We start from the raw sequence: 26962 nt of genomic DNA, 5'->3' as shown, positions 1-26962 counted from the left end.
CATGTGGGGACGGTGCTTTATTCAGTGGCACCTCAGTGGCACTTTGGCAGATTGGGATTCGTACCGGCAACATTCTGATTACGGGGCCGCTTCCTTAATCGCTAGGCCACCACTGCCCCGCTAGGCCACCACTGCCCACCACTGCCCCTATATAAGATGCTCTGATATGGGAAACCTGGTAGAACCTGTTGTGATGAGGAGAGAAGATGCTCCTCTCCTGTGCAGACACGCCCTCACCCTGTGTCTCATGTTTACCATCTTTTCCTGACTAAAAACAGTAGAAAATGTTGCAATGAAAAGCACAATTTATTTCTAAGGTCTTCAAGTGCAATAAGAGCATATATACCAGAGCATATTTACATTTTATTTCTAAGGTCTTCAAGTGCAATAAGAGCATATATACCAGAGCATATTTACCCTTATCCAGAGCAATTTACAATCAGTAGTTACAGGGACAGTCCCCCTGGAGACACTTAGGGTTAAGTGTCACAATGGTAGTAAGCGGCATTTGAACATGGGACCTTGTGGTCTTCTGGTTCATAGGCAAGTGTGTTTTACACTAGGCTACTACCATCCATAAACCCCTGATTCACCAATCCGATGGAGGAGTATGGGTTTGGTGGATGCCAGGAGAACAGTGCTTGGCCTCTTGGTGAAAAGAATTATGAATGGTTCCGGCCGTGTGAGGGTATCCTGGTCTGTGTTCCGGGCCAGGGTGTCATGCAGTCTACAAGTTTGCCCCTGATTACCTGACTGTTTGCATATGATGTTGTGTATATATACTGCCCTCTTGTGTTAAGGCCTTTGTCAGGTCATTGAAAGTTTGTTTTTTTGTGTGTTATTGTTCTAAGTAAATCCCTCATCATGTCACGTTGTGTGTGTGTGTGTGTGTGTGTGTGTGTGTGTTTCCTGACACCAAGACATTGTTGTACAGTTTGGGGATGGCCCCTTCCTGTTCCAACATGATTGCACACCCATGCAAGGTCCATAAGGACATGGATGTGTGAATTTGGTGTGGAGGAACTTGTCTAGAATTTGTGGCAATATAGTGTCTATCTCGTCACTGTGTACCTGGGCAAGACATCTTTGTTGGACCAGGGGCTCTGTTCCCGAAAGACAGTTGGATGTATGAATTCTTTTCATAATCTACAGAAAACCTGTCTTCATTAGCCATTTTTAATTTGCTGTTATGATGAAAGACTACATAGTTATAAGCCTCAATGCGCTCAGTCAAATATCATTGTGCAAGCAATAGGTGGTCAAACCATTCCGCTTTCCCTGAAAGGACACCGTCCTCCGCCACCACTATCACTAACCAAAGCCTACACTCTTTGTCTGCTTGTGTGGTGCTGCCATGGAGACAGTAAACACACTCGCCTTTTCAACACCCTGAGCTTCCCGTCTGCAGGTCGCTCCCAGGATACGCTGAATGCATTTTTCACAAAATGGCATTTCAGCTTGTATTAGACTTATATTAGGCTGCAGCGCTCAGCTCCACGGCTCACAGGTGGCATCCAGTTCTCTACAAACTCTACCAAGCTTTGGTAATTTCATCTATTTGAGTGGTGTGGTAGTGGTAATTTCATACATTTTTAACACATGAACTGTGAGAGAGCCAACAATACATCTGGGATGGTAGGGATGGTAGTAGTCTAGTGGGTAACATATACCATATATACCAGGGACCTATTGGGACCTATGAACCAGAAGACACAGGTTCAAATCCCACTTCCTACCATTGTGTCCCTGAGCAAGACACTTAACCCTAAATTACAGGGGGGGACTGTCCCTATAACTACTGATTGTAAGCCGCTCTGGATAAGGGCGTCTGATAAATTCTGTAAATGTAAATGTACATCAAGTGTGTAGGGATATTTAATATTCTTTCCACATTGCACTGACAATTTGCCCAAGGCATCATTAATAGATGGGCGTGGTACAGACCTTCCACGTGGTACAGATATGTAATGTGGTCTCCTACTTACAATGATTAGACCGCAATAATTTGTAGCGTGTCCTCCCACGGGTGCTGAGTGCTAGGGTTGTGACAGTTTTACTTTGGGACCGTGAATCAGTGCGGAAATATATATACTGTGTATATATATACACAATCTGGCCAAAAGTAGTAAGTGAGTGTCGGCCATAACGATTGCATGAAGCAGGTTATTATGTGGCATGTGGTAAGTTGGGGGCCATTTTGAAGAATCCAATGTAAGAAACATATTTAGTATTTCTGTAGCAGGAGAACTGTTTGATGAATCTGTTTTGATGAATCTGAAATTGGTTAGCATAAGTATTCAGGACTGTTGGAAACCGTCCCCGTTGTCTAACCTAAGATAGTGGAGACAAGCCAAGAGTGTGCAGAAAAAGTTCCCTGATTTGGACAGGTGCACTTGAAATGTTCTGGTGGCTGACGTGGCGTATGTGGCATTAGTGGATAGAGCTAATCGGGCAACATGCCTCACAGCTCTACAGCTCATCCACTGACCATTTCATGCAGTGCAGCCTGCCATTGTTTTTTATGCTAATGCCCCTGTCCTAGGGCCCAGCGCTTCACAATACATGGACTGTAAAATACAGTAGCGCTGCAATTACCGTGCGAGCTGGCCATTCGGATGGTGGGGGGGGGCGTGCATTTATCTGCGGAACGAAGCTGACAGTAATCGGGTGAGGAGGCGGAAGCCGTCTGAAACCGTGCAGCAGCTCTCGGTTTGATTAGCGCTACGGATCCAGACTTCAGGGAACCTGGGCATTAGTGCTGCTCAATCCAAAGCCGCTACTTTGTAGTCCTGTCTATGTCAGGTGTCACATTTACATTCATGTATATTCATTCTAGGGGTTTTATCCAGAGCTGCCTGCAAAGAGCATGTCTTCCTCCTGAACATGAACTTGAGAATTTAGAGACCTCAGACATTCCAAAGATCAGAAACTGTGTCTTTTGAGGAATGTGGTTATTGGAGAATTATACCTAGGATGGCTAGAGGTTGAACTGGTTTAGTGTTGGCCTAGTGCAAGGGTGGGCAAACGTTTAAGCTCAGGGCCCACGTTGACTTTTAAAATTTGTCAGAGGGGCCCAGCACCAGATGCATACATATCGGACATACAGTACAGGCCAAAACACACCGTCTCATTCAATGTGTTTTCATGACCATTTACGTTGGTAGATTCTCACTGAAGGTATCAAAACTATGAATGAACACATGTGGAGTTATGTACTTAACAAAAAAAGGTGAAATAACTAAAAACATGTTTTATATTCATGTTTCTTTGCTCTGATTCCTGCTTTGCACACTCTTGGTATTCTCTCGATGAGCTCGCCAAGAGGTCGTCACCTGAAATGGTTCTCCAACAGTCTTGAAGGAGTTCCCAGAGATGTTTAGCACTTGTTGGTCCAGCTCACCCCAAACCATCTGGATTGGGTTCAGGTCCGGTGACTGTGAAGGCCAGGTCTCCACTTTTTGTTAAATACATAATTCCACATGTGTTCATTCATAGTTTTGATGCCTTCAGTGAGAATCTACTAATGTAAATGGTCATGAAATTAAAGAAAACGGAAAATGAGAAGGTGTGTCCAAACCTTTGGCCAGTACTGTATATCACCCACCATTTAAGGTGGGATCTTCGGCACCATCTCCATTGTATGGTGCCAGAGAGTAAGAGCAGCCTCGTTCTAGCATTTAGGCCCTGTCTACATGAGAATTTTTGATCTGGCCACATCAAGGTTAACTCGCCCGTTTTAGAGAAAAGTGTTCATGTGTGGATGTGGCCTTAGACTATATTGTGTATTGTTGTTGTTTTTTACTTGTTTTTTTGCGCTTGAGAGACTCCTTTGACCGGAATCAAATTCCTTGTATGAGTTCGCTCACAAACTTGGCCAATAAATGCAAAGAATGAACAAGGTGAAGGAGGTTTTTAAATAGAGGGTTTTAAATAGCTTTTTGCTCCAGACAGTGCCCCACATGGCCCTATGGCTGTGAGTTGTTTATGTAGACTTCAGATGAATCAATGCAAAAGAGAAAGGAGAGTAAAAGGAATCAAGCAAAGAGATATTCACTCTCTCCCAATCACTTTAGAACCTGACTGCCGATGAACATCCCAGAGTCCGGTACTGTAGGTAGCAGTTTTCAGGGAAGTAGTTGAACTTGTTTCCTTCCAATGTTGCAAAGCCTATACTGAATGATCGTGGCTGTTGCTGACATTCCATGCTTATTGGTCACCACACTGCTTGTTGGCTCTTCTTGTGCTTGTGTTCATTGAGGGAAGATTTTCTTTGCAAAGGTGCAGTTGAGAAGCCTTTCCCGTGCCACAAGCTGACGTCGGTCTATGTGTGCCTGTGCAGTAGAAGCGAGAAAAAGCTGAAGGGAGGAAAAGTCTATGGAATAGACATGGATGAAGGAAGGGGCAGGGTTGCTCTAGCCTCGAGCCCTTCTGCCCCATCATCTAACACAAGCTACTAAAAATGACTTTGCGGACGGATCCTTGCATGCATTATTTATGCGAAGAAGCCTATTTCTATTATCCCAGGATTGTGAAAAAGTAAGGATAGCTCCTGGTAGAACAGGCTCCTTCTGTCTCCCTCCTCCACCTCCAGGCGCGCCGCTGATAATTTGGCATTACCGATCTCTCGGCTCATCGATTCGCCCCAGAGCCACAAGGCAATCAAACGTTGCTCCCGTTGCCGGGAGGGAGGGAGTAATTGAGTCTTTTCTCGGAGCGAGCTGGGAGGACCGCTTGCCAGAAATGACAGCTGATCAAGCCCATTGCTGACTCACGGTGTTTTACAGATCAATTTTTTTTTTCTCTGCCCCAGAAAGGCTTGTGAAACTGCCTCCTGTTGGTCTCTTAAAATTGTAGCCGTGGTAAAAAAAACTCGGCTTTTACCAGCTCCTAGGCGCTCATTTGCAAACCTGTATTTTGGGGCCGTACCTTGCTGGAGGCAGCGCATCTCGGCGGTGCTATGGCGGTGCTATGCCCACGCCAATTACGCATTGTGTTTCCTCCCTCCCTGCAGACACTCCTCCTCAAAACGCTGTAAATATTTAACGGCCCCAGCCTCTCGATCACTAACCGCCCTGCGCAGGGCAGCGCGGGTCTAATCTGTGCACCTTGCCCGCCTCCGATTGCCGAGCGGTGACTGGTTGACCGAGGAGGACTCCCCGCCTTTTCTCTCTCTGCGTGCAAAAAGGTCAGGTGCGGAGAAGGTGGAGGTTAAAGAGGGCGGGGCCTGCACGCTCCTGTGGAGCAGTGGAGCCGACGCTAATGAAGTAAAAGCTGAACGACTCTGTGATGGAGGGACAAGAACTGGCAGCCACGCAAGAACCTCTAGCTTGAAATTCGGCAGACTTTAAAAAACAAGCTTTCCTCCAGCATGCCGAGAATTGAAAGACCCTTCATTAATAAGAACCTTAACAGATTTGCGTGGGCAATGTGGCAAAAAATAAATCAGAGAGGAATAAAGGAAGTTATCACTTTTTTTGCTTTTGAGATAACTAAGGCTTTCAAGAATGGAAGCAACACATGGGGGGGTGATTTATATTTGAATTTGATTTATATTTGAAATTGATATATGTATACAGGGCTCTCAAGTTTTAAAGACATGCAAAAGTGATATTTCACTACCATCCAACCAGTCTCGCTCCTAATACCACCCTCAGGTCACATGACTGATCTGCTCCAGTGTGGTGCGTCACTCCATGTTGAAACGTTCGACACCCTGACTATCATTTAATCACTTGTTGGCCAGTGGTTAGTTCTGCAGGAAACTAAAGGCACTGAAAGTTTTTTTTTTACATCAAAAATGACACCACAAGTTGAAAGTACTTCAGATTCCTACCATTTGAAATTCGACATGACAGTCGATCAGGGTGAAGTTGTGTTGGCAACTGCTAAATGCATGCTCTCACTTATCTCATACTTTATTTGTTCTCTTTAGGAAATAGCTGACTTGTTTCATGCCAATTTGACAGGGATTGTCTTATCATACCTCTGGCAGCGTTAGTGGTGGACTTCTCTCCTCAGCCTCACCTGTCACTGTGATGCTGCCGAGGCGAGACGCGACAGCTTCTTTCATTAGCCAGATTTGAATTAATCAAATTCCTGTTGGCCTTTCTTACGTGAAATCTGATTAGAGAAAGGAAAGGGCCCGCTGTTCCCTGCTGTTATTCAGCCTGAGAAGTGGCCACTGTCCGTCTCGTCTGTGAATGCTCCGTCCGTCTCCCTGGGCAGGCGGATGCTGTGTGAGTGCACAGCATGTGGTTCCGTGACAGGAAGCCAGATAGAGAGACGTGCTGCGAGAAGGCCGTAGCATCTGTATCGTCTCCTCTGGAGATGAGCCATGGCGAGTCTGCAGCATTTCCTTCGCTCTGCTGAGCGACACCGCTGCTTGGTTTTAACCCCTGCATGCTGAACTGAAAACCTTTCTACAGTGAGAGATGTAAAAATCAAACAATTCTTCAGAAAAAAAATATTAAAAAATTAAATATTTAGAAACTAATAGTAATAGTCACATATTTTTTTTGTTCAATTTTGAACTTGGGTTTATGATGTACTCACAGGAGGGGGTCTAAATCATGCAGCCTGTGGAGAGCATGAGAGATGTCAATCATGCCTATAGGCTCCTCCCCCTTTTAGAACTCATCTTCTGGGAAAGCGGATATAAATACACATCCAACTAAAAGGGCTGGGTGGGATGTTATTTCCTCTTCTACAATAGACGGCGGTTATTTCTTCGCTTCTATCAGTGTTTCTGAAGATGTCGTCCACTAGGCTACTACCACCGCTATGCTATGTAATTGGCATAAATGTGACTGCTATTTTCTCTGGGAAATTTGCATAAATTGATTAGACTGGCTGGTGCTTTCTCCATTAATGAAAAGTACAAAACGTTTGTAACCTCAAACAATGCGAAGCAACGGACCGACAATTCAATTCGGTGGCACATGGTGGCCTGAGTCTCTTTCACACACTTGTCTCACAAATGGTTTTAAATATTACAGCCAGCTTTAGGCCTCGTCCACAAGAGAATGCTTCTCTCTAAAGGGGGTATATCGGATAGAAATTGTCCTGTTTTTTTATAACTAGTAAAGTCTTTATAACTAACTGGAAGTAACCATGATTAATTCATGTGCGATTCATTTGTTACATTTTTTTTATCAATTAAGAGCTGTAGTATTTTTTTAAACATGAATTACATTGTGTAATTGATATTCTTGTGCTATTTTTGCTCTGGTCCTCAGCAAGGCGGACAGAAACCTTTTCCGTAAATGAAAATTAGTAATGGTGAATCATTAATGAAGATGGGAGCAGGAAGTACGGTGCGGTGCGGTAGTGACTTTGGGAGGAAGATAGAGGTTGATGGAGGAGCAGGAGCGAGCAGGGGGACAGCGGAAGTCTGGGGAAGGTTGATGGGGAGCAGAGGTGGTGCGCCTTTAATGGCTGCCCTTTTCCTCTCAGTTGTTTATGATCCGCCGCCCGGCACATTAATTTCTCAGCTCCCGGGCGGGATGCGTCGGGTATGAAAAGATCCCCCGGTGGAGCGCTTGTTGCAGGAGGAGGCTGAGCGATCGTGACAAAACAGCGAGTCCTGGACCCAGGGTGCAAGATGGACGAGTGGCTTCTTGTCGTTTATTTAATCGCGCCAACACTGTACGCTCCAAGGCACCGTCCACCTGATCCACCGCCTACACACGGACGTTCACGCGGTGCGTACGCGGCTGGAGTCTGCGGGGAGGGCCTAAATAGGTGTTTGCTAGTCGGTTGGTGTTGAGGAGGACAGCTGGTGTCAGGAAGGGGGACACGCAGGGCCCTGTGCCCGTGCAGATGGTGAGATGCCCAACTATGGTGCTGACTGGCCGTGACACAAGTGCCAGCCTCCCAGGTGGTGCCGGCGACACTGAAAACGCAAAGGATGTCACCGTCATGTGAAATAGTCTGCCAGAGAGGATCATTTTGAAGTGCAAATTAGCATCACATAATGCTGTTCTTTCTGGCTGTTTGTTAAACTTCTGTTCATGCCTATTGTAATTGTGACGGGCTAATGTGAACCAACATGATCCATCAGGGTGTGGAAAATCATCTTATATAATCGAAAATGATTGATAATACCATAATGACATTGGTTGTTGATTTTCTGGTGGCAGCATAAAAATTCTAGTTACTGTCACCGTCTGATCTGACAGTGTTGATGCTATTTTACGCTCGTTGATGTTTACAGCTCATCCGGATTTTGGAAGAAATTATCGTTTGCATGCAGCACTTATTTGATGCCACCCAAATGCATGGCCAACCGAACACTGGTGTTGTCAACATTAAAGGAAACTCTTGAACTTCAGTTGGTGTGATTGGCTGTAACCTTTGGAGACATTTGATTGGTTACCTTTTGAAAAGCCACATTTGTGCTTTGGGCACCATCATGGACGTTTCAAAAAGCCACCAATAAATCCAGGGGAGCATTGTAATTTGTAAATGATTTTGAGTTACAAAACTAAGAGCCCTGATAAGGCCTAGTATTTCAAGTATTTCAAACTGCCTTTTTCACATCAGCAAATGGTACTGATCTAACTTTTGGAGAGTCTGTTTCCCAGATAAAGGGCTAAGGGTATGGCTAGAAACTGTCGCATATATAGTCTGTGCTCATTATCTCCATGTCCTTGCATGACGGCTGCTGGCTGGATATTTTTGATCTGCTGTTGTGTGTGTAAAAGTACTAATGCCCTGTGTCAGTGTGAACGCTGTGTTGGGAACAGACACAACACCTGATGAACAACAGTCCACTGAGGAATGGGCGGAGATACGAGATGCAGTAAAATAGCCATGGTATGGCAGTTCATCTGGTACGTCTGCTTCTCTGAGGGAGGCCTTGCGCTCCCTCTAAGCCTGTGCCGTGGAAGTTGCCAGCAAAGCAGCGATATCATTGCCGACCCACGCCTTCTGTATGTCCCCTTAATTATTCCACTCTGTCCGATTAAGGCCCCTAATGATGCCTCTAACAAGCTTTGAATTAGATTAGGTCTCAGTTGCTGCTCAATAGGAGCTGGGCTCTCCACTGTAGATCAAGGAGATGCTCGTAGCCGAATAACACACATGCACACATAAGTTTAGTTAAAAAAACTTAATTGTCATTGCACAATCATATTTACATTTACATTTGTGGAATTTGGCTCATGCCCTTATCCAGAGTGACTTGCAAAGTGCTTTCATGTTGCCATCAATAAAGAAGTTAGTTCTGGTTCACTAGGATGCAAACTATGAATATTCTTGCATAAGTCTAGTTACAAGTCACAAGTATTAGTCTAAGTATTCTCTAAAGAGGAAGGTCTTAAGCTGCCGTTTGAAAATACTCGGCTGTGCTGTTCTGACCTCGAGGGGAACTTCATTTCACCACCTAGGGCAAAGACAGAGAAAAGTCTGGATGAGTGTCTTCCTCATACCTTCAGCGGTGGAGGGACCAGGTGAGCAGTACTGGAGGTGCAATGCGAGGTAAAATAAGGCCTGTGAGGTAGAATGGTGCTACCCCATGTTTGGCTTTGTAGGCCAGCATCAGTATTTTAAATCTGATGCAGGCAGCTACTGGGAGCCAGTGGAGGGAACATAGCAGTTGGATGGTCTGGGAGAATTTGGGAAATTTTGAAAACCAGTCATGCTGGTATTAGTTGTAGAGGTTGGATGGCATTCAGAGGTAGACCTGCTAGAAGTCGTGAGATGACTAGGGATTGAAAGAGTATCTGTGTTGAAAGATGAAGATGGAGCCATCTGATATTGAGGAGAAGGCATCGCTGGATAGGTGATATGTGACTCTCGAGAAGGAGAGTTGGTTGTCCATCTCCAAGGTTGCATACAGTTGCAGAAGGAGAGATATGAGAGTTGTTCAGGTAGATACCAAGATCCTGATGGGGTGAAGAATTTGCTGGAATTAATATTAGTTAGTTTGGGTGGGATTGAATATTAGATGATGGGTTGCCATCGAAAATTAAAGATCCATTAGACGTGCAGAGATTTTGGGAGTGGAATGTACATCAGAGGGAGGAAAAGAGAAGATGAGTTGGGTGTTGTCAGCATAGCAGTGGTAGGAGGACAGATGAGACCTACTTAGTACCATGAGTACAATGAGATTGAGCTCATGCCCACCACCCCTCAGTGCAAAATGCTGTAATAACATACCACATACGTCCTGCAGGGGCTTTAATGGTGCTTGACACATGGGTAGACAATGACAGATTGCTCTTCACCGGGTTGAGTTACTTTTTCATTTGTAATTGGTTTTCCTGGGGCTGGAAAGTCTGTGGCTTCTTCCCATTGTGACAGATGAGAACTGATAATTGAGATTTCTACCAACACTTTGCCTAAGACCCAGAACACTAAATGCACTGCAGGTGAATCGAACTCTAAAAGTCAAATTTAGCTCAATCCGGATAAACGCAGGGAACGTGAGAATTCTCTCAGGTTCCTATGACTCACAGAATCCCCTCTGTTGCGAGACTGACATTTGCACACTTTCTGTGGAAGCCCCATTGAATTAAAGGTTATTCACTGTCAGACACTTTCTGCAATTGCCTCCTCTCCTGATTTTTTTTCCCTGATTATCAAAGTACACATCTGTGAAAGCGTAATGCTCTGAGGTTGATACAGATCCATATCGCCATGCCGAGAGGAGTCCTGGGTGTAACAATATCGTACAAAAATATAATTCGGTCTTCTTGTATTGTTTATGATCACCAGGTCACATGACCAGGTGCTGCCTGAATAATGTTGCTTAGGAACAGATGGATAAAAGATGACCTATGAACTATTTCACCACAGAACCTACATGTAGGTTTCTGGAATTTTCCAGAAATATGGGTGAAATGGTACGTTGTGAACTCAACAGTCTGACCCACTGTTTCAACTGCTGCTACCCCTGTGCCCCCGTGTCCCTTCAGGAATATTATATAGGAATGTAATTATGGAGCGGGATCGACTCTGGATAAGAGCGTCAGATAAACGGTCACGTGTAAATGCAGAAGTGACAGCTGGCAGCTGAATGTATGTGTCTTTCCCTCAGCTTGACAACCCTGATGAGCAGGCGGCGCAGATCCGGAGAGAGTTGGACGGACGCCTTCAGATGGCTGATCAGATCGCGAGGGTAACTCTCCGTCAGCACCCTGTCCTTCACGGAGTCAGGAAGCAGGAGCAGCAGAATTCACGGAGAAATCCCTGATGCACGCTGCATAAAGGCCATTACATAACACAAGATAACATAGCATTAGAGCAAGTCTTGGTTATGTTAATTACGTGTTTCAGTCATTTTTACTTTGTACAGTTTGTATACAGTTTTACAATACACATTCTCAAAAAAATATTCCATTGTGATCCTCGCACTGCATGCCTTCATCCATTCCCAAAATGTTTAATTGCATTTTTTGTATTTAAAGGATGGTAGGGTGGTAGTATCCTAGTAGCTAAGAGACTTATCTATGAACCAGAAGACCACAAAGTTTAAAGTGAAGTGATTGTCGTTATCATTGTGATACACAGCAGCACAGCACACGGTGCACACAGTGAAATGTGTCCTCTGCATTTAACCATCACCCTTAGTGAGCATCCATGACAGGTGCCCGGGGAGCAGTGTGTGGGGACGGTGCTTTGCTCAGTGGCACCTCAGTGGCACCTTGGCAGATCGGGATTTGAACCGGCAACCGTCTGATTATGGGGCCACTCCCTTAACCACTAGGCCACCACTGCCCGACAGTATGGGGATTGAACTTGTGACCTTGGCATTATCAGCACCACTTAAACTCCACTTACTACCATTGTGTCCCTGAGCAGGATACTGAAGACACAAGTCAGTGTCTCCAGGAGGTCTCTCCCTGTAACTACTGACTGTAAGGTGCTCTGGATGAGGGTGTCTGATAAATGCCATACAAGTAAATGTAGAGGAACTTTCTGAAAAACTAACCAAAACATCTGATACAGGTCTGATTGAAACCATAGTATAGCTTCGATCGTCCTAGCTTTCTATGAATTAGAAACAGAATGCAATTGTATACTGACTTAACTCTATATTGCGTTTAGTGTAATATCATTTTAATGTTGTTATAACATTCTATGTGAATATTAGTAATAGTTTTGTTCAAATTAGGATGAACGGCTTAAATACTCTTTGTGTGTGTGAGAGAGGGTGCAGTTCCTTTACCTCAGTGTGTGTTTGTGTGGTTAAAGGGAGGCAGGTTTCCAAAATTTGTGTCGAGAGACATGGAGGCCATGTACATCGAGGAGCTGAAGTCGTCAGTGAACCTGCTCATGGCCAACCTGGAGAGCATGCCTGTGTCCAAGGGTGGCGAGTTCAAACTGCAGAAGCTGAAGAGGGGCCACAACACCTCCATCATCGACATGGGCCAGGAGGACGAGAACCAGCTCTCCAAGTCTGACGTTGTCCTGTCCTTCACACTGGAGGTAAAGTGCTCTTATGGTCATCTGAAATTTCCTGGTCTTCTGATATAATAGTTAGATGTGTATTTTCTCTAGATTTTCATTTTTCAAGCCGCTATTGTGATACTCGCCAAATTCAAACATTACTCCAGGGTGTCGGCTCGTCTCTCTGTATTGGTTCTAGATCAAAATGGTGTACAATAAGGCTTGTCAGAGCTTTACAGTGCCAGATTAGAACATGATTAAAACTGCGAGATTCTAAAGGACATTTATGAAGCAATAACAATCTTTATATAATCTGAGGACTGCACATTTTTAATTTTAAAGGGTCAGTCAGGTTGCATTTGGCTTTTTTTATTGATTAATCCACCCTGGATCACTTTCTATTCATCACAGCAAAGTCATAGCACACAAAACATTGCAGCAGCCAGACTGTGGAGCGCTCGTGCCGTGGCGGAATAATGAAAACGCCATGCATCTTTAAACACGCGTCAGCTGCTACACGCCAAGGCCGGTCCTGGGAGAGAGACGTGATTAATGTTCTGTTTGAAGAGCCCACTCCCTTCTCCACCACCTCCACTCCCTCGGGTGCCCTGCTGGGCCATGGAGGTGATCAGAGGCAACTTCCTGTAACGTGGCGGCGAGTCAGGAGTTAGATGGGAGTTTTGGGGAAATTCCTATAATTCAATCAATACTCCTGTGTAAACATGACAAAAGTAATTTTTGAATGCATTTTGAAGCTCCTTTGTTTTCATTGTACTGAAATTAGGAGAACCACATGACCATTTACGTTGGTAGATTCTCATTGAAGGCATCAAAACTATGAATGAACATAGTGGAGTTATGTAATAAACAAAAAAAGGTGAAATAACTGAAAACATGTTTTATATTCTAGTTTCTTTGCTCTGGTTACTGCTTTGCAAATCCTTGGCAGTCTCTCGATGAGCTTCAAGAGGTCGTCACCTGAAATGCTTTTCCAACAGTCTTGAAGGAGTTCGCAGAGGTGTTTAGCACTTTGCCTTCGCTCTGCGGTCCAGCTCACCCCAAACCATCTCGATTGGGTTCAGGTCCGGTGACTGTGGAGACCAGGTCTCAACTTTTTGTTAAGTACATAACTCCACATGTGTTCATTCATAGTTTTGATGACTTCCGTGAGAATCTACCAATGGTCATGAAAATAAAGAAAAAAGTGTGTACAAAGTTTCGGACTGTACTGTACATACAACATGTCCAAATGAAAGAAACTGGTAGGTAGGCAGGTAGAACTGGGTGCAATAAATAAATATGAATGAATAATTGAAGTTTGGAAATGAAACATTAATTATTAAATGTTACTTTTTTATTAAATTTTTTTGACAGGTTGTGATCATGGAGGTGCAGGGCCTGAAGTCCCTGGCACCCAACCGCATTGTCTACTGCACCATGGAGGTGGAGGGTGGCCAGAAGCTTCAGACGGACCAGGCCGAGGCCTCCAAACCAACGTAAGTGTCCCATCTCATGTAATTGGAATACTGTGGGAAAAAAGGTCATTGTTTTCATAATTTAAATTGGATTTTTTTTTTTATATTTTTTTTTTATGTTAGTGATTATGGCTCTTGGGGAAATTGGATTATGAACAAGAATAACCTTTTCCTCGTTATTATAGATTTTGGAGTTGCAGTAGAACCTTTACAATATTGAACCAATGTCCAATGCCCTCTCTGATACTAGATTATTTAATACCCAGTTAATGCTGCTCGTGGGGCTGGGAGAAGTCATGTAACCTAATCTGGATTATTGGGTGCTATGGTGGGAAATAATGGCCTTGATTGCTGGGTGACTGATGATGCTGTCGCTCCGTCTGCGGTTCACTTGAGGAAAGCGACTGTTTTTTTTAATGGGCCAAAGCAGATTTCCCATGTGTGCACTTCCAGTCTTGTAAGATTATAGGATCCAAGCAACAAAACCCCAAATTCCTACGCTTACCATGTTCCACTGAAAGACATTGTGTTCTTTTACAATCCTCTAGATGGAAATGCTTTACGTTTCCGGGTTTCGTTTCCATAAGTTTTTTGCAGCCGGATCAACATTGTTCTATGCTTACAACGTTTTTTTTAACACGCATGTACACACGTATCGGGCCCATGTGGGCTTTTTCAGCCTTGGTTGTCCTGCGTGAGATTTGCTGAGGAAGTGCCGAGCTGCTGTGCTGCTGCCAGCCTGTGCCTGTCTGATCACGGACACCTGACTGCTGCTGTGGGTATTGATCCCGGGGCACTGCTTTAATTAAAGAGGTGTGAGTGTGTATGTGCGCATGAGGACATCCATGTGTGGTAACATTTTTTCAATAAAGTTTTTTTTATATAAAAATGTTCAGTGACATGTTAGGTGTTTATGACATTGTTTGCCAAAGTGAAAGAAAGATGAAAGCTGTTGGTTTTTTTTTTCTCTCACCATGTCGTGTTGGAATAGATTATTGCTTCATCTTTGTGGGGGAAACGCTGCATAATTCATGGCTCTGTGTTGATTTGAAGTGAGTGCGGGGAACATGCCTTCTCTCAGTCTGCGTCTGAATGCGTTGCCCTACGTGAGAGCGCAGATGGACAATGCCGTGGTTGCGGGAAGAGGCGGGCCTTCATGTGCACGTTGCCATGGGCTCCTGATGACCCCCTTTTTAGTGCTTTTTGATGGTCTCTCGTCGTCTGGTTCCTGTAACACAGTAAATAGGCGAAGCGAGACGAGCCTCAGACTGTGGGTGGAGCTTCAGTCATGCGTGTATTATGCTGGGCTTTATGTGGCAGGTCACCGCACATCAATACTACTTCAATCTATTCTATTCTGTTTTGTTCTACCCAGGCCTCTCTGTTAGGGTGTAATTATTTCTGACACCCAGAAGATGAACTTCAGAGTTTAAAAAGTGGAGGAGTATATAGGCATAATTGACAGCTCTCACACACCATACTTCCTCATTCTGGACAATTTAAACCCCTCCTGTCAATACGTGGCACGCCCAGGTACAGCAGATCTCCTACCTTTCTCCTCTGTTTACCTCCGTTCTTTACATTACAAATACCTAGTGGGTCCTAATACAAAGTGACCACGTCCACTAAAACTGGTGAATGTGAACAATGCGATTGTCACCAGACTGTTAATTCCAGTGACGTGGACAGTTGTTATGTAAGTTATTGCAGAATGGCAGGTCTGGTCCCACTACCGCTTGGTCTGAGAGGACCAGCACTTGGCTGTGGCATTTAGTGTAATTGGGAGGTCATGCTAAGAAGCCTTAAAGAGGTTCAAGAAGCATGTTACCAAACCAGCAGTAATCCCTGGAGGAATGCAGTTCAATTTGAGAGCATGTTTTTAACGGCATTATACATCCACTACAGTGCACTTTATTAGAACATGCACATTGCCCTGTATATGTTTCTCGTCAGTCTTTAGAATATGCGGCTTCATCTCCGCAGCAATGGCCTCATGAATGATTTAAGACATGCACAAGCAGAACAAAGCACGAGTCGCATTCATTATTTCCAGTGGCAGATTTCATACTCAGGAGTATCATACTGCTTTAGAGTGAATGTGCAAGGGACAGCATGTCAGTGGCTGCATCGCCATCTAAAGGTTTACAGTGGAACAGTCTGGGAGAATCATTCATTATTTTCACAAATGTCATTTGCATACAAATGCATATACTATAGCAATTCATAAAGTGTACAGTCAGAAGGTGCTAATAATGGTTTATTGCTTTAATGATACTAGCTCAGTTGGAGATGCAGTGTGGGAGCTATTATTATTGTAAATTATTCAGCCTCATTAATCTGTTCAGAAGCAACATTTCCTGATCACACAAAATGCACTTTATATTATAAGCTTTATTTTGTACATATTGTACAGTTAGCTTTACAAGATGCTTTTTTTCATAGATATTTCAGTGCAAGAATCACAAAGTTAAGTACAAAATTTGTATATAAATATAACACTGCAATCAACAAAGGGACCAAATAGGCTGATTTTTACATATACAGAATCATGAAACTTGGGGAAATTGATTTTGTGTCACGTCAGGAGCACAAGTGCATGACAAAGTGCCTTTTTGTTGAAGGAAACTGCACAGGGGCAAAAAACATAAACAGGCATGTGAGCCTTGAAACAGAATACAGTAGATGTCTCTACTGAATGGGAACAGCATAGGCTCAGTTTCAAAGTCATCATATCATGGGTTGAGAGCCATTTAGCCATAAGTGGCATTTATGTCCATACAGTTCTCACCCCTCGAATGCAGAGCCCAGTTGTTATTTAATTTGGATTGGATCACTGTTATGCAAATCCAGAAATGTCAGGATTAATATGGTTTACTGATGCTTTAAATGGAACCCTCGGTGCAACCTACTGGCAATGTAAGGAACAACAGGTAGACGCCACACGAAAAACAAACATTTTCAGTTTTATACAGCCAGATACTTACAGTGAATCAGAAAAATATATGTGGTGTGCTTGGGACCATTGTCATGCAGGAAGATCCAGCCACATTTCATCTTCAATGCTCTCACTGATGGAAGGAGGTTTTTGCTAAAGAATTTATGATACATGTTGCCATTCATCCTTTAATACGGATCAGTCATCCTGGCCCCTCTGCAGACAATCAGCTCCAAAGCATAATGTTTCCACCCCCATGCTTCAAAGTGGGTTTGGTGTTCCTGGGGTGCAACTCAGCATTCTTCCCCCTCCAAATAGGAGTTTTGGTCTCATCTGATCTCATGACATTCTCCTAAACCTGCACTGGATCAATCAGATGGTCTCTGGCAAACTTAAGAAGGCCTGGACATATTCTGGTTTAAGCAGGGGGACCTTGTGAGCACTGAAGGATTTTAATCCATGATGACGTAGTGTGTATCTAATAGTAACCTTTGTTACTGTGGTCCCAGCTCTAGGCAGGTCATTGACCAGTTCCCCCAGTGTAGTTCTGGGCAGTTTCCTCAACGTTCTCAAGAATAAGTAGAAACTGAAGGAAGAAACTATGAAGTTCTTTTTGCTCAAGGACTCGGATTGTGAAACTGAATTTGGAGAAGCGAATTACATTTTTAGGGATGGAAAAATGCAGTTTCAATTTCAGTGAAATCTGATTCAAATGAATTAAACTACAGTTTAAACAAATTCAGTCTGTGCAATTCATATTCAAATATATTCATATTCAGTTTATACTGGCACAAATATCACCCTATTCTATATATTTTTTTCTGATTAGAGAATGGTGCATGAGTGTATAAAACAGCATCTAATCTGAGAGGAGCTTCTAGCCGAGGTTTGAAAATTGGCTCTCCACGTTCCCATTTCAAGCAATATTAACATGGAGCTCTACCCCCCTCCCTCTCACTGTTGAGCTCATGAGTCACTGCTTCTGTGCCTGGATGGGATTCCTTTAGAATGTTCCACCTGCCGATGGAATGGCATCATGTCTACCTCGGCTCCGCTTCTCAAAGTCAGGGCATGTGTATCATGTTCGTAGGGAGATGTGTGTGTGTGTTTGGGGTAGTCCTCTGTAGGAGAAGGACATGTTGAGAGACCCTGGAGGCCAGCTGTTGGAATTCTGTCTTTATTCTGCAGCAGGGGACACGATGATTTGTCATCAGCAGAGTTTTACGGTGTCTGCCCCGAACTGTCAGGAATAACGGCGCAGAACAAACCAACATGATTAACTTTCAGCAGCCTGCCATGAAGAGCAAATGAAAGCATCCAGGCTGTGTGTGTGTGTGTGTGTGAGTGAGAGGGAGAGAGAGTGTATGAAAGCAAATGGAAAGGAGGCGATAAAATGATAACATGAGATTGGAAAAGTTTGGGAGCTCCTTTCTGAGTAAAGAATAGAAATGAGTGCAGGCAAACTTTTCAAAGCAGAATCTTGACGATTTTCCAATTTTAATAGACTGACATGGGGAAAGAAACACAAATGACACCTTGAAAATAAGCTGATATTTAATAAAAACAGTCTACTCCTCTCTGAGAAAGCAAATTTGTGTGAGAAACCACAAGTTCTGTCTATATACTATATTTTGAAAGTTAGCTTGAGCATCCGCATGTGTGAATCAGTACTCATGAAAAGGGATTGTGATTTCATCACCAATGAGCTCTACTGCCCCCTACAGGACAAGGGCAGCGGAAGCGCTAAGGCGATATGACAGTGAACGTGAAGTGATGTCATTGTGATGCACCGCAGCACAGCACATTTTAACCATCTCCCTTAGTGAGCAGTGGGCAGCCGTGAAAGGCGCCTGGGGAGCAGCATGTGGGGACGGGGACACCTTGTGACACTTTGGTGCCCCTTCCACTGCTCCTCCCTGGCCCGTAAGGTACGTCTGTGGAGCAGTTTTCATGGAAATCAGGCCCATCATTTTTTTTACGTAAATCTATGCACCCATATTCGAATTGACTCTGGGAATTTTGGTGAGACCAACATCATGACTGACAAATGCAACAAATTAAATTAAATTCATGCTATTTCTTTCATGCATTTTCAGAAAGTGTCTGATTTATGTATGAATTGCCATTGTGGTCTCAGAAAGCTCTTATTACAGACTAGGAAGTAGGATGCATATTATGTAAACGGTTTGGCATACGGTGTCACTGCTGACGTGACTTGAAACCATTAACATTAGTCCACTGTGTGTGTCCCTGCGGCTGCCTCGCACTCACACTTCTGAGCGCTGTGTCACAGTGTCGCTGGCACCGCGACTGGGACTCACGCGAGACATCGCAGACGCTCCGCAGAGCCCGTGTTTCCTGGCTAATCTGGCAGGAAGTCAGGGCTGTTAAACCAGAAAAAAACCCGCACTCCACCCCCAGCGATCCGCGACTTTCTATATTTATCCCCTCTTTGGTCAGTGTCGCTGCACAGCCTCCGTCCAGCCAGTGAACCGCCACCCCCAACCTGCTCCCCAGGGCTTACGGCACGGAGCCTGTGCACAGGGGTTGCTATGGTAGCCTGTTCCATCACGCGCCATCTCCTGCTCGACTACAGCTGCACATGGGCAGAGGCCTTCATTAAACACCTCCCAGTAGCAGGAGACACCGCCACGCCCCCGAACGCTGTCACCACAACATCACGTCGTGGTGCTCCGAATGTGTTACACATACAGTGCCGGCACGCGTACAGACACTGTAACGTTGGTCTCTGCATATGTGAGGCCACATTTGTGCTAACAAATGTCACATGACACGTTGACAATTGCTCTTTACAGTGACTGACAGTGGGTCCTCTGACATAAACTGTGTGTGAGGGGTATTAGGAGTTTAAAGAACAGAGGGAAATGGAGGAGAAAGGGAGGAGATGGACGCTGGGCTACGCCTGAGCGCTTGATGTATTGACAGGAGGAGATTTAAATAGTCCAGAATGAGAAAATAGGGTGTGTGAGAGCTGTTAATCATTTTCATTTTATTGTATTTATCAGACGCCCTTATCAAGAGCTACTTACAATCAGTATTTAAACACACAGTCTCCCTGGAGACACTCTGTGTCCCCCTGGAGACACTCGGTGTCCCCCTGGAGACACTGAAGTGTCTTGCTCAGGGACACAGTGGTAGTAACATGTGACTTTGAACATGAGACTTTGTGGTCTTCTTAAGTGTCTTAACCACTAGGCTACTACCTGCCTATCATGCCTATAGGCTCCTCCCCCTTTTAAGAGACATTTAATAAAAAATCATAAAAGTTTATTTTATGGGTGTCAAAAATAATTACAAAAAAGGGCTGGGTGGGTTGTGTCTTTCTTATGGCAAGATTACTGTTTTTTTTCAAAAAGACATACAGGTGGTCCCTTGTCTAGGATTCTGACTGCCTGTGGGAGCCAATGATTGGTCCCTGATTAGCTTAATGTTGGATAATAATTCAAGATTAATGAGCAACATTCCCTTTCCGGAATACTGGTAAGACATCAATAAGAAAACCCAAATAATGCGTATAACTCCTTCCACTGCGCTGCACGCCTCTGATGGTTGGACGATTGGCGTCCCGTGTTATTTAATGGCCGCTGTTAAAATGTATAAGGCAGCGGCTTGGGGCCACTTCCGCTCGAGTGGCACTCGATTCGGCAGTTTGACCTTTAATTTGTGGCCCTGTGGTTCTCTTGTGCTCCAGCTGGGGGACTCAAGGGGACTTCACCACCACACACCCGCTCCCCGCCGTCAAGGTGAAGCTGTTCACGGAGAGCACCGGCGTGCTGGCGCTGGAGGACAAAGAGCTGGGCAGGGTAACGCTGACCACGAACACACACGCAAATAATACACGGAGGAATAAAAGAGATGCTTGTACATCAAATGTTATTGTCAAGAAAGCATCAGATTTCATTCTTTTCGGTCGCAACAGTTAAAAAAAAAGTCATTACAGGAGCTAGTGGCTGGCTCTTTGAAACGTTTTTCTGTGCTCTAAATATGTTCTATGTGAACGAATAACTTAGAAATAATGACGAAATTAGCTTGCACCTCGCTGCATTTGTACAAAGAAAGATATGCCACATTGAACACAACAGCAAGAAGTTGTCACTTTATTTTCATTTATTTGACATTTTGTGAACTACCATTGACGTGGTATGAAGGTATCAAGTATTGTATGAAGAGAATTGCTTTGTTGACAAAAAAATAAAATTTTTGTCCACAAAATGCATTTTGTCACAGAGAAAAGGCAATTTCACTCACAGAATGTCTTTTGTGCACTGAAATAAACACTTGACATTTGGTGCTCACTTACAAAGCTGATTTCATCACACATCTTCTGAAGTCTTTGGAGGGAATCTAGAAAGGAACTTGACGCAAATATAAGTAATATATCATTTTTTCGCTCATATGTCCTCTGTAGGTGGTCTTGCATCCAACTCCAAACAGTCCCAAACAGTCAGAACTGCACAAGATGGCCGTGGCCAAAGGCTGCCCTGATGACCTCAAGATCAAACTGGCTGTTCGCATGGATAAGCCTCAGAACATGAAGCACTGTGGGTAAGTCAGTGTGCATGACTGACGAGGGCAGGGCCGACGCGGGTCCCTACCGGCCCCCTGTCGAGCCTTGCCAGTGGAAGTACCAGAAATGTTGTCCTCTCTCGCCACCTGGTGGAGGACATTGACCTCTGCCCGTTATTTCCATGTCCGTGGTAGCATACACAATACAATATCTTTTAAATAAATTTTATTACCATCATGACTTTTGGAGATTACATTTATCACATGTATTAATTATAAATGTTAGCAAATGAAGTAAATACGTATTATCAATTGGCCATATTATTTATTAGAGGTGTGAATCTTCACTGGTCTCATGATTTGGTTTGATTACGATTATCGATGCAGAACATAATTTTTTTTCTACGTTGGGTTTTGAAATACGTTAGTGAGATGGCCTTGTTCACACGGACATCTGAACCTGGCTTCTTTATGCCTTTCGTGGACTGAACGGCGAACGTTTTTCTGCTCATTGGTGCAAATCGAAATGTCCACATTGTCGTTCAGCACCAGCGTTCGGTCATCTGCACATTCGGATTGCGTCAGATAAACGCTGCATGCAACGTTTTCTCGCCGTCAATGTCTGCTGCTCCCAGATGAGCATTCAGCTTCAAGTGAATGCCAGTAAAGCACCTATCTAGCCAGTGTATGGTGCACATCGGGCGTTCATTTTGAACGTCCGTGTGGACGAGGCTGAACTCCTATTCGGAGAAGCGCTGTACTCAGATCAGGCCGCCAGTCACTACCAGCACTAAGTAGATTTTTTATGCCACCGCCAGAAAATCACCAAGCAACATCATTATGATATAATCAATTATGCTCTGCACTGCATCGGCTATGAGATTAATTTCAACACCGTTATTATTTATTGTCCTTGTGCCCTATTTTGTGTCATTGTCAATAATGAATCAGTAGTAAGGAGAAAGCGTAACTTCGCAGCCATGTGCAAGATATTCATATTCGCTTCATAGTCACCCATGTCATCAACAAAGTTTTGCAGTTTTGCGCCTAATGAAGTCTGTACAGTAATGAGGATGAACGTGATGATGATTAGATAAAGGCGACAGGGCCAGCAGCGGAGCATAGAGGGCAGACAGAGGGCTTCCCCTGGGTCTCAGTTGAAAAGATGCTCCCATCTGTCACTCTCCTGCATATGCTGCCTGTTCTGCCTCCCTTCATTGGCATCAGGGCGAGTCTGCACGCCCCCTCGCACCCGCTGCTGTCTCTTGGCAACCCTGTGCCCGCGCCACTCTTGGGCACCCTGTTTATTTGGAGCGACAGGCTGGGTGCCCAAAACCACACCCAGAGGTGGACTAAGCACAGAAAGGTCCAACAGGGTCTGACAGTAGATGTTCTTTTTAAAGGCCCTACTTCTGCAACGCAAACACTGCGGAGAAATCCGCATCCACACACGCTGCTTCCTTCATGCACAATATAATACTGGGTGTCTATTTCTTATTATTGAGGAACGGTAGCATGAGACCCTTGTATTCAAGCTTACAGATTAGAATATTGCCAATATAACCACATGACTGAGTGGACAATCTCTTCGTAAAACTCTTCGTTGTACCACCAGGGGGCAGAAGACAGCCATTCAAACACTTTTACCACCTTGTCTTCTTTTGTTCGCTGGGAAAAAGAATTTATATCCCTTCCAAAAATATAACACACGAACATTAGGTGTAAAATGGAAAAGCCCGAATCCATGTATTAATTCTCTAAATTCGAATGCCAGCTTGTGACACCCTGCACTTGTCAGTAATGGCTGTGCACGTATTCACACAGGTACCTTTGGACAATTGGAAAAAATGTCTGGAAGCGGTGGAAGAAAAGGTTCTTCGTTCTGGTGCAGGTAAGACATGATCATTCCCTGTGGCTGCTAAAAGTCACCAAGTTATCTACCGTCTCCAAATCCGTACGTGGGGTGGGGGCAGACACAAGGTAGCCGAGAGTTTCTAACGCAGCGTGTCAGGGAGCCTTATCGCAGCCATTTTATTTCTGTCCCTGTTTCGGTCGCCGTGCGGTGGGCGGGTGGAACGTGTCTGTAAGCGAGATTGTGACAGGGGGGTTTGACAGTCCAAAGCGTTTGGTGGCCCACAGAGCGGCATGTACAGCAAGTGACAAACCCTGGTCAATATGCTGAGTATTGTCTGTGTGTTTTTGTAATATATATATATATATATATGTGTGTGTGTGTGTGTGTGTGTGTGTGTGGCTGTATCATGAATAGGTACGAGTGATTATTTTGTGGGCTTTTATGAAATGTGAAAATTTTGAAGAAATTCCAAATTTCTTAAATTCTAATTCCAATCTGCTTGATTTGGTTTGTCGCAATGATTCGCAAGAATCTCCCCTCTGCTCCAACCAAAAAAAAAAACCCTGTTCACCGTGGCAGTTGTGATTGACACTTGACTGGCATTTCCCATGATTCTTTATAAATAGCCCGGCCTTCACTGTGGGGTATTTACTCCACGAGTGGGTATTGCTTTTTCTGTTGAATTATTCATTAGCGATTAATTACAGGGCCGGGCATATCGTTTACAGCGTGTTTTGATGGGCCCTGGCATCACCACCGCGACACGTTATTCACCAGCCCGCTCTCCAAGCTCCAGCACCGGCGAGGGCCTTTATTCTTGGCGGGTCGAGCGGCAAGCAACAACAAGCAAAAAAATGGCTCTTGTGTTTAAGCTGCGGCTGCTTCCCTTTCTTCCCGACCCTCTCTGGCCTGAAAGTTCTGTCAGGAAGTGAAAGGATGTTGTGCTAACACCGCGAAACAGTGTTTTGACTAAATAAAGAGTCGAGGAATCACACTTGTGCGTGTCTTCGTCACCCCGGTCCCTCCTCTAAGCCCCTCCTCCTCCTCCTCGGCACCGTCTCCATCCCCCTCACGCACCTTCAGATTTAACAGTTCAGATCCCCTTCCCCCCCAGCTGGAGCTTTAATGCCACTTCATGTCCCCGCTACTCACAGCAAATTGGAAACATAAGTCCAATATTTATGATGCAAAGTGAAGTCTAATTATTCGCCAGTCTGGAGGCGAGGCTCTCCAAACAGCCGCCAGACACTCCTCCTGCTCCCCCTCCTCCTGCTCGGCATTGCTTTCAATTGTTGGCCGCCTTGCTGAAGTCTTAAGCAGCTGAATATGGTAATGTCCTAAAAGGCCGGGAGGGACGGGGGGTTTTGGCTGGCACACTCAAGCGGCCGAGCGCGGCATCGATTGGCGCTACGCTCGGCACGGCGCAATTTATAGACCCTCGACAATTACAAGGTTAGTTAAAAAAGAGCAAAAGCACGCAGGGTAATCAGGGAGCAAAGTCATTTAAAATCCTTTAACTGTCAGTTTGGCAGTGGGTCTCCGGCGCCGCGATCCACACCGTCCAATAGTCATGGGCACGCCAGTTCTTTTAGAGGCACTGAATCTTTAGAATCAGTTCGCTAAACAGAATCGTTCACTGAATCACCGGATCATTCGGTGCACGGCAGGAGGAGCATGTGAACCCCCTGAACTGAGCATTGTGGTAGTGTTCCTTTGGTAAACACCTTTGTAAAACTCATTTATAAATCATGATGTTTTAAGTGTTTTAACACCCCACAATACATTCATACATGAAGGATTCACAGTGAACACGCACTGTTCGCTTGCAAATTGTCGCAATGAGTGTAACAAACTGTGGGTTTTATAAACTACTTATTACCTGTTGTGTGCTACTGTACATGAGTTGTTGCGGTGGCAATTTGGCAGAGATTTCTCTTCTTTAGCAGCTTTTCTCTGAGGTACACTTAAGCCCAACACCCCAGGACATGCCACCACTCCTCACACCCCGACCATCTGAATGTTCACTGTTGTTGCTTGTTTTATCACTGCCCTGCAATCTGTTACTGCTACACTGGTCATTTCAAAATCGATGCACAAATCACTTTAGCAGAATCCATAGCCACTACCCAAAGATGTCTCCTTGAAGATAAATATTTGCTTGCATTTTAGCTTGCTTACCTTTTCTTGTACTGCTATAACCATCCCTCCGTTGCTCCTGCCTAGTGCCTGCTACAGCTGGTGAGTCTCGCTCTCATCTCATTACTGCCAGTCTAACGTATTACGTTTGTTTATTTGGAAACTAAATCTGTGAAAAAAAATGGAGAATGGTCGCCCTCAGATGAAAATGATTCAGGAGAGTGTAGTTCGCCAAGTGATCCGTTCATTCAGGCATATGAGACGTGGCACAGTCCACATGCACGGCCCCTCCCTCCATCTAGGGGCATGCCGGCTGACAGCTCAACTGAACTGAGAAACGGACATATGACTTGAGAAAGTGATTCGGTTCAGGGCGTTCCTTTAAAAGATTTGTTCTTTTGAACGAATCGTTCGCAAACGACACAACACTACCATCCAACCATCTCCATCACAACGGCCAAACTTCAGCTGTGCCATTGTGACAGGTTAGGGATGGAAGTGGCACTAGTCGTGAGTAGCGGGGGCATCCCAAAGGCGCTGTAGCGCTGGCGAGCTGGACTGTCCCCCCGAAGCCAGCCCGGGTCCCCATCAGAAACATGGCATTGAATTTATCATGTCATTCAGAGGCGGGCGGGCGAGGCAGGCGGGAGAGAGAGAGAGAGAGAGAGAGAGAGCTGCCACTTGCAGCAGAGGTGATGATCGCGCTGCGATTGGCTGGGGCCCAGCACATCGCCCTGGTATGACTGGCACCTAGCAGTCCCGCTGACATCGCTTGTGACAGAGTGTCACTCCCGCACTCATCTGTCTGCGTTGAGTGACAGAGGCGGTCCTGAACCCGCCCGCCCCTGACTGCCTGACTGCCCGGCCCATTAGACTGATCACTGACATCTGGACCCCTGATACCCAACAAAACCCCGCAAAATTAGGCCACAACAATCAACCACAACAACTCGTGTACAACACGCATTAACACATTACACAGACGTTAAATCCCGTCCAATTACAGAAGAGCACTCGCAGCATCACACATCACAGATGCTTACGCACTCTCACACACTCCTGCATAGGTAATGAGGGTTAGTGCGCGCACTTTACATAAACACTCGACGAGGAGACGAAAGGGCCTGGGGATGCAAACACTCGCCACACGCAGCCATGGGTAATGCATGTATGCATTCGGGTTGCTCCAGTGGGCTGAACATCTGCTTCATGCATGCACACACACACACACACACACACACACACAGTGAGAAGCTCGAAGGAGGTGTGGTGACGCACGCGTCTCTTGCTCTGCAGGTGAGCCAGTACACCTTCGCCATGTGCAGCTACCGGGAGAAAAAGGCGGAGCCTGTGGAACTGCTACAGCTGGATGGCTACACTGTGGACTACACCGACCCTCAGCCAGGTGACCACGCCCACACCCCGTTCAACTCGCACTATTCCAAGAGGGACGTGAAATTTGTACAGATATTCACAACAGTGTCAGGTCACTAGGAATTTAAAATGATTTGACACTTATTTTAATATTATATGCTTAATTAAATGGGGGGATAGGCTTATTAAAATTAGGTGCTTCCTCAGTTATGAGGTTTATGAATAAATTAGTCATGTGAAATGGATTGACAAGATTTTATGTGTAATTAT

The 26962-nt window shown here is 44.8% G+C and overlaps 1 protein-coding gene across 34 annotated transcripts in view; it reads left to right on the top strand.

Moving 5' to 3' along the window:
- The window catches only part of cadpsa (Ca2+-dependent activator protein for secretion a), an 88491-nt gene that overhangs the window by 21860 nt on the left and 39669 nt on the right, over positions 1-26962 (top strand). For all 34 annotated transcript variants that reach the window (XM_028998838.1, XM_028998834.1, XM_028998836.1 and 31 more), the window contains exons 5-11: positions 11039-11119; positions 12196-12429; positions 13765-13886; positions 20513-20624; positions 21230-21366; positions 23152-23218; positions 26615-26723. In XM_028998838.1, the coding sequence (XP_028854671.1) occupies positions 11039-11119; positions 12196-12429; positions 13765-13886; positions 20513-20624; positions 21230-21366; positions 23152-23218; positions 26615-26723 (862 nt within the window). The remainder of the gene's footprint in view (positions 1-11038; positions 11120-12195; positions 12430-13764; positions 13887-20512; positions 20625-21229; positions 21367-23151; positions 23219-26614; positions 26724-26962) is intronic.

The sequence above is a fragment of the Denticeps clupeoides genome, chromosome 12 (assembly GCF_900700375.1).
Source record: "Denticeps clupeoides chromosome 12, fDenClu1.1, whole genome shotgun sequence".
Taxonomy (NCBI): Eukaryota; Metazoa; Chordata; class Actinopteri; order Clupeiformes; family Denticipitidae; genus Denticeps; species Denticeps clupeoides.
This window is presented reverse-complemented; position numbering and strand designations above follow the sequence as displayed.